The sequence below is a fragment of the Cyprinus carpio genome, chromosome A6 (assembly GCF_018340385.1).
Source record: "Cyprinus carpio isolate SPL01 chromosome A6, ASM1834038v1, whole genome shotgun sequence".
Lineage (NCBI taxonomy): Eukaryota > Metazoa > Chordata > Actinopteri > Cypriniformes > Cyprinidae > Cyprinus > Cyprinus carpio.
Window position 1 is genome coordinate 6,015,742 of NC_056577.1, and position 8,243 is coordinate 6,023,984.

An 8,243-nucleotide genomic window follows, 5' to 3' on the forward strand; every position below is an offset into this window, starting at 1 on the left:
TTTTAACTTTTATTCAGAAAGGACACATTAGATTCATCAAAGACATTTATAGTGTTGCAGAAGATTACTGTTTCAAATAAATGCTGTTCTTTTGAACTTTCTATTCATCTGTGAATCCTGAAAAATAAAATGTATCACGGTTACCACAAAAATATTGTGCAGCACAACTGTTTTCAACATTGATAATAATCAGAAATGTTTCTTGAGCAGCAAATCATCATATTAGAATGATTTCTGAAGATCATGTGACACTGAAGACTGGAATAATGATGCTGAAAATACAGCTGCGCATCACAGAAATAAATTACACTTTAACAGAGATTCACATAGAAAACAGCTGTTTTAGATTAGAATAATATTTCACAATTTGTTGTGTATTTTTGATCAAATAAATGCAGCCTTGGTGAGCAGAAGAGACCTTTTTTTCAGAAACATTAAAACATCTTACTGACCCCAAACTTCTGACAGTTTTGTGAACGCCCTGGGAGTTTAAATCTGTTATATTTGAATGGCTTCAGAGTGTCTCAGTTATTGTTCCTCTCTTTCTCAGTAAGCCGATGAGGGAACATGAGCTCTCATGCATGTTCTCCAGAAGATGTGCAGCACCAGCACGTGACCCAGTCCTCCATCCTCCTCCTGCTTCAGGAGGCCACAAAACTGGCTCCACCCGTGGACGACGAGAGCTTGAGTTCTGGACCGTCACATGTTGAGAATCAAGACGTCCTCTCCGTCCGTGAAGACTCCGAGTTCAGTGGCTCTTTCTCTATAATGCACGAGTCTGAGCGCAGCAGCAGCGCATGGGAGGTGATGCGTCTGATCAACCAGCAGTGTGAGCGGCTGCTGCAGTCCGGCTGTGAGGACGGAGGTCCGGTCGATCTCGACCCATCAGACGTCACAGAGACCGTGGTGACGTCCAGACCTCCGCTTGAGCCAGAGTGTCCCGCTGTTTCCTGCAGCAGCGCCCCGGCTGATGCATGTTTCTCCGTCATCGAGCTCACAGATGTGGAGGAAATCAAAGATCCCGAAGATCTCGCCGATCTCATAAAGACACACACAGCGGATAAAATCAGCACCAGTGAGAAGACAGAAAACCCATCTGTGCTGCAGGTCGGGTCCAGAGATGAGGGCCATTCAGATCATGACGAATCTGTTGTCCCGTCCACAGGAAATGACTGTCCTCTTGACTTCACTTCCTGTCTGGTGTCTGAGCGAGACGCTGAGAGTGTGTGGCTCCCTCTGAACGCCTCTGAAAACACACAGTGTTCCCCACAGCCGGCCGACCTCAACAATAATCTCATAGAGAGAGTGCACAAGGAGCTCCAGGGTCAGCTGGACGTACAGACATGTTCGTGGGACAGCGGCAGACGGACACAGAGGAAGCAGCCTCGTCCCACCCGCAGCCCTGACCCGCAGGACCCCGACGTGCAGGGCGTGACGTTCAGCATGTACCCGGAGCTGGACGCGGATCAGAGCCGACTCATCATCACCTCCAACTACAGGTGGAGCTGCTCGTCCCCAGAACCTCAGAGGGAAAGAGTGGGGTGTGTTTCTGCTCAGTGAGGTTGATGTTGTGTCCTCCTCTGCTCAGTGAGGAGATCCGGCGCTGGAGGAGAAGCAGGAGCAGCCGGTGCCGGACTCAGAGGAGCAACAGCTCTGAGGAGGAGAGCGACTCCTGCGGTCTGTCCCGTCAGTACTGGACACAAGCACCAGAGGGCGCTCATCTCTCTCTCTCTCTCTCTCTCTCTCTCTCTCTCTCTCGCTCTCGCTCTCGCTCTCGCTCTCGCTCTCGCTCTCTCTCTCTCTCTCTCTCTCTCTCTCTCTCTCTCTCTCTCTCTCTCTCTCTCTCTCTCTCTCTCTCTCTCTCTCTCTCTCTCTCTCTCTCACACTCACACACACACACTAGTTAGGGCTGGTCAGCTCACTCATCACTGGTACGAGTGCTCACGCTGATCTCTAAGTGTTAAAGTTGAGTGTAAGTGCAGGTTTTGTGCTCCAGACATGAATGATTCTCAGGGATGTAGATTTGATTTAGACATAAAAGCAAAAATCCCCCACTTTGCATTAATGATAGAATTTTTATCATCTGAACCCTTTATTTATAGATATTATAGCCAACTCGCTCATGAGTGGAGTTTATGCCCTCATGTTCTTGGGATAATAATGACACGATTTTGATGTAAACAATACATTGTAGTTTTCTGTAAATCATGACATAATGTCTTAACGGCTATGCATTTCTTTCTTCTGTTGAACACAAAAGAAGATATTTTGAAGAATGTTGGTAACCAAATAGTTGACGGTAGCCATGGACCTTTCCTTTTTTTTTTATCATACAATGGAAGTCAATGGGTGCCATCAACTGTTTTGACTGCTAACATTCTTCAAAATATCATCTTTAATGTTCAACAGAAGTAAAAAAGTTGTGGAACAGCTTGAGTGTGAGTAAATGAGAGATTTTTTTATTTTTGAGTGAACTGTCCCCAGATTCGTGTTTAGAGTTTTAGGGGCCCTCAGAAGAAATAAACTATCCCTTAGTGTTTCTTAATCCACGTTGCCTTCAGTTCCTCACGCTGGTTATAATGAAAGCAGTCCTTGTTCTGAAATGTGTGTTCCTCAGGGAGTAAGATGTGTGCGTCCTGCTGCACGAGGAAGACTCCTCTCTGGAGAGACGCTGAAGACGGGACGCCGCTCTGTAACGCCTGTGGCATCAGGTACTCTCCTACACTCCTCATGTGTATCTAAAGCACTTTTTATAGTTACTTTTTTATTTTTAAATAATGTAGTAAATATTCTTCTAATAAGAATGATTTAGTTATGGTGCTCTCTTGGTTTGGGCAGGTATAAGAAGTACCGCGTGCGATGTCAGCAGTGCTGGAACATCCCCAAGAAGGACGCAAACACACACTCCACGTGTCTGAAGTGCGGCGACGTCCTGAAGCTGAAGTGCAGCAGCTGGTAGGACACTCATAACCTCCTCACATCCGCTGACGTCTCTGTGCGTCTCTACAGACTCTGTTTGCTGAGATGAAGGTCTCTGAACGGGCCGAGAGAGTCGGATGATTAGTTATTGTGCATGGACTGATGAAACCTAAATATGACGCTTGACTGTTCACTTATTTAATTCACACATTCTTCCTCTTGTTTTGTGACAACCTATTTATTCATGGTTTGTGTATTTTCTTTGGTCTGATTTGTTTCCACTGGCTGTGTTTGTGTTCAGAGGTTTTCTGTGCTGGATTGAAATATTAAATTGTATTTATAGTCCTCTATTGTCAGTGTTTATTAAGCATTATTACATCGATCATTTGTCATCTGATTAATGAGTCAGTCATATGATATACGCAGATTAATATGAATGTTTGCTCTCTAATGGTGGACATAAGTGCGATCAGATCTCAGATCAGCTGTACGTCTTTGAACAGGCTTCAGTTTCATGCCGGAGCCTTTGTGACTGAAACTCAGACGTTTTGCTGTAAATGTGATGATAACTGAGACTGAATTTCATGGAAGAGAAGCTTTTTGATTCATTTACTTCATTGGTTGTCTCTTTTTTTTTTCCAAGGCAGACGCTGCGGGTTCTGGTGTGGTTTTGGTCACAAGGCTTTGCTGAATCGGACTGTGACTCGGCTGTAACTCGTTTGCTCTTCGCAGGTTCATCATATTCAGGTTTCTGGATCAGAATCTGATAATCATGTGGCTTGTTTGGTGTAATATGAAGAGTGTGCAGAAGCAGATCTGCCGTGGTTGTGTTTGTTGTGATGTTTCTGTGTTTTGTCTCGTGATCTGTGGTGTTTCTGATTATTTAGGTTAGGGTTTAATGGTGATGGGGCAAAATGAAAGAAGAAAATTATTTCAATGCTTTTGTGTTCGCTCCCAAGAGCTTGCGTCCAAGGTCAAAATATAGTTTAGCGAGGCGTTCTGTTGTGTTTGTCAGATCCCAATACTGCGAGGAAGCTAATGTTTAGCTACTAAAAAATGACCAAAAAGTACAACTTAAACATTTTGAAACATTGAAATCTGATTTCACACCCATCTCATATTTTTTCCACCATCATGTCCATTTAGGGCAGTGTTTCCCAACCACTGTGCAGTGTGCGGTGGAAAATTATCATAATTTCCTATCTATATTATTTCGTTATTATTTTAAATCCGTGCTATTGGTCATTATGTCTGTTTGTGGGTTTCACAAATATTTAACCAATGAAAAGCATTCAAACTTTGAACTGAGTAACTGGAGACGTGTGGAAGAGCAGGTCTCTCCTGAACTCCAGCGGGACGGTTTGTCTCTGTTGCGTCACACGTGAGTAACGCTGGGTTTGTAGAGGAAACAGAGTGTGTTCTTCCTGAAGGGTCAAGACTGATGTCCGTCACTATCACGAATAATAATATGTGACTGTAAAACTAGAGCAAACATTCAGTCGAATATTGACGAGCGTAAATGAATCAGTAGATCTGTGGTGTTCAGTCATGTACAAATGTCAGTCGTCTTGGCTTTATACTGACTCTGTGTGTCTCAAACAAACCTTTGTTTATATGCATGACGTCAGAACATTGCAGAAGTCATATTCATTGTTGGGGGTAGCACAATACAAGTAATGCAAGTTACGTAATCAGATTACTTTTTAAAAGTAACTAGTAAAGTAACGAATTACTTTTTAATTAAGAAGGAAAGTTACTTATTTGAAAAAGTAACGGCAGTTACTTTGTTTTCCATGTACAGTATTGAAAACAGATTCAGTGTTCTACAAAATGAATAAAAATACTCTGAATATTTTACAAACCTGCAATAATTGAATGTTAAATAAGACAATATCATTTTATTTAATCCTATTTTATCAGCCAATGTCTCTGCTACTGGCCTTCGATGATCCAATTCAGTCATACTAATAAGCAAAAATGACACATCTGTGTTTTTATTTGTGTTGTTGCTGAATAGTGTTGAACTTTCGGTAGCACTTTATTTTACAGTCCTGTTCCTCATGTACATACTAGGTACTTATTATAGTAATTACAATAACTATGTAATAACTAGGTACTAACCCTGAACCTACCCCAAACCTAACCCTACCCCATGTAGTTACCTTGTATTACTAGAACTTTCTTAGATAAATACACTGTAAGTACACTATAAGTACATGTAAGTACACGTACTGTAAAATAAAGTGCAACCGAACTTTCTTCTCCTGCGTCATATTCTTCATGCAGTTTGTTTGAGCGACGCCCTCGACTGTACAGACGTGATTTTACATTTCCTTCAGCCTGAGACACATTCATCTCACTTTTGGTGTGAAATAGCTTTTACATTTGTAGAAGAACTTTTTTACATCAAAAACAAATTGAAACAAGCACTGCCCAGATTTAAAAAGTAACTCAAAACTAACGTAACGTTACTTTCTATAAAAAATAACTAAGTAACACAATTAGTTACTTTTTTAGGGAGTAACGCAATATTGTTATGCATCACTTTTAGTTGTAACTTTCCCCGACACTGGTCATATTTACTGTTCAGCTGCAAGAAATGCTTTTTATGAACTGAGAAATAGATGTTAATCTCTGACATTTGCAGTGTGTTTCATAGTTTAATGAATGAATGATCTCAGGCGATCAAGAACGATCTGATTCCTCGTGATTTGAGCACTTTAAATCATTCACTATAATGTCTCAATCTGAGCATGTTGTAGTTCTGAACTCTTGTTGTCTTTTGGAACGATGCTGAAGGGAGTTTGTCCTCGGCCTGTCAATCGGAAGCCCGGCGGCGCATTAAGAAATGAGTTATGAATAATGAGCATTCGTGCGCTCACACCTGTGACCGCAGCACATATATCCTGTTTGGAAAATGGCCGACGCGCTCGCCGAAGCCTTCGACATCAAGCCTCCCGCCCTCCAGCGCTCCAACAGGAAGTGTGGACAGGAAACAGCTGTCCCTGACATCCTCCCTCTGCTGCTCCAGGTGCATCCTGGGTACTCGACGCTCAGCGGCGCAGACACATCTCTATCTGTGAGCGTCGGCTCATGTTCATCGGGCGCTGACTGATCTCTGTGATGATTGTGTTCGGATGCTCTGGTGAATCTGTGGAGGGTCGGCCCTTCAGCAAAGTCTGATTCTCGCTGCGCTTCACGCTCGAGCAGCCGCGCGTGACGGATATATTTAATCACACATGCAGGTGTGAGCAGAGCAATGGTTTCTGTATCTTATCAAACCGCATGATGTGTGCGAGTTCATTTAGTCCATGAGAGCAGATTCATGTTCAGTTAAGGTTTTTTTTTTCTTTATTGTAATGAATTACTTCCTGCCAAATTTAATAATCGGTTATCAAATTTGATACTTGAACTCAAAATGTTTGAACACTGTTCTCCAACTCATGTTTTGTAAGAATAACATTAACTAGATTTATTTGTTTTTTGAAGCAAAGGTGAGTTGTTTTGTTTGTGTTGATGTCAGCAGTGCTCGGGGGTTGTGGCTGGTTGCCGGGGTGTTGCTATGGGGCTACTGAGGTGTTCTGAGTGGTTTCTAGGGCATTGCTTGTATAACTAGTCTATTGTTCTTCCTCTGTGTTTTTCAGCAAAAGTGTGCACCCTTCATTTACAGAGAAAAGAAGATCAAGGAAAAATCTGTAGATGGAAAAATCGCCATACAAGTTATTTGTTTATATTGCTTGCCACTTTTTTTTTTTTAGAAAATGTTTATTTAACATTTATTCAAGTTTTTAAGGTATCGTATATTTTGATACTTAATTTCCATGTTCTACATATTCTTAAGAATTAAAAGTTTGTGTAGGCCTTCTTGCATTATTATGCTTTTATATTATAATTATATATTCAGTGGCATAAAATGGTCTTAAAATGACAATAATATTGTTTATCACAATTATTTCTGGGGCAATATATCGCACAACAAAAATATATTGTGACAGGCCTACAACTAGTGTTGTAATATCTGTTGTGTTCCAGATTTTAGTGCTAAAGCTTTCATCACTAGCAGCACTAGTACGAGTGATGAGTGACTCTGAAAACAGCACTAATTCAGAGGAACCAACCACCACATCTGAGCACCACCGACACACACACACACACACACACTGAACACACACACACACACACACTCACACACACTCACTGAACACACACACACACGCACACACACACACTCACACACACACACACACACACTCACTGAACACACACACACACACACACACACACACTCACACACACTCACTGAACACACACACACACACTCACACACACTCACTGAACACACACACACACTCACACACACTCACTGAACACACACACACACTGAACACACACACACAGAACACACACACACAGAACACACACACAGAACACACACACTCACTGAACACACACACTCACACACACTCACTGAACACACACACACTGAACACACACACACACTGAACACACACACTCACTCACTGAACACACACACACACACACACACACACACACACACACTGAACACACACACACAGAACACACACACTCACTGAACACACACACACACACACTGAACACACACACACTGAACACACACACACACTGAACACACACACACACACACACTGAATACACACACACACTGAACACACACACACTCACTGAACACACACACACACACACTGAACACACACACTCACTGAACACACACACACACACACACTCACTGAACACACACACACACACACACACACACACACTCACTGAACACACACACACACACACACACACACACTCACTGAACACACACAAACACACTGAACACACACACTCACTGAACACACACACACACACTCACACACACTCACTGAACACACACACACAAACACACACACACTGAACACACACACACACACTGAACACACACACACTGAACACACACACACTCACTCACTCACTGAACACACACACTCACTGAACACACACCGAGACACACACACACACACACACACACACACTGAACACACACACACTCACTGAACACACACACACAGAACACACACACACACACTCACTGAACACACACACACACACAGAACACACACACTCACTGAACACACACACACAGAACACACACACTCACTGAACACACACACACACACTGAACACTCACTGAACACACACATACCCCCCACACACACACACACACTGAACACACACACACACTGAACACACACACACACACACACACTCACTCACTCACTGAACACACACACTCACTG

General features: G+C 42.6%; 1 protein-coding gene across 3 annotated transcripts in view; it reads left to right on the top strand.

Moving 5' to 3' along the window:
• Positions 1-3,272, top strand: part of LOC109113585 — a 3,918-nt gene extending 646 nt beyond the window's left edge. Inside the window, exons 2-5 of one of the 3 annotated variants that reach the window (XM_042757663.1) lie at positions 551-1,499; positions 1,589-1,686; positions 2,618-2,711; positions 2,839-3,271. In XM_042757663.1, the coding sequence (XP_042613597.1) occupies positions 568-1,499; positions 1,589-1,686; positions 2,618-2,711; positions 2,839-2,959 (1,245 nt within the window). In that variant the 5' untranslated portion in view covers positions 551-567 and the 3' untranslated portion in view covers positions 2,960-3,271. Of the gene's footprint in view, positions 1-550; positions 1,500-1,588; positions 1,687-2,617; positions 2,712-2,838 lie in introns of all 3 variants that reach the window. The other 2 variants (XM_042757664.1, XM_019126397.2) reach the window with 2 other exon arrangements.
• The last annotated feature ends 4,971 nt before the right edge of the window (positions 3,273-8,243 follow it).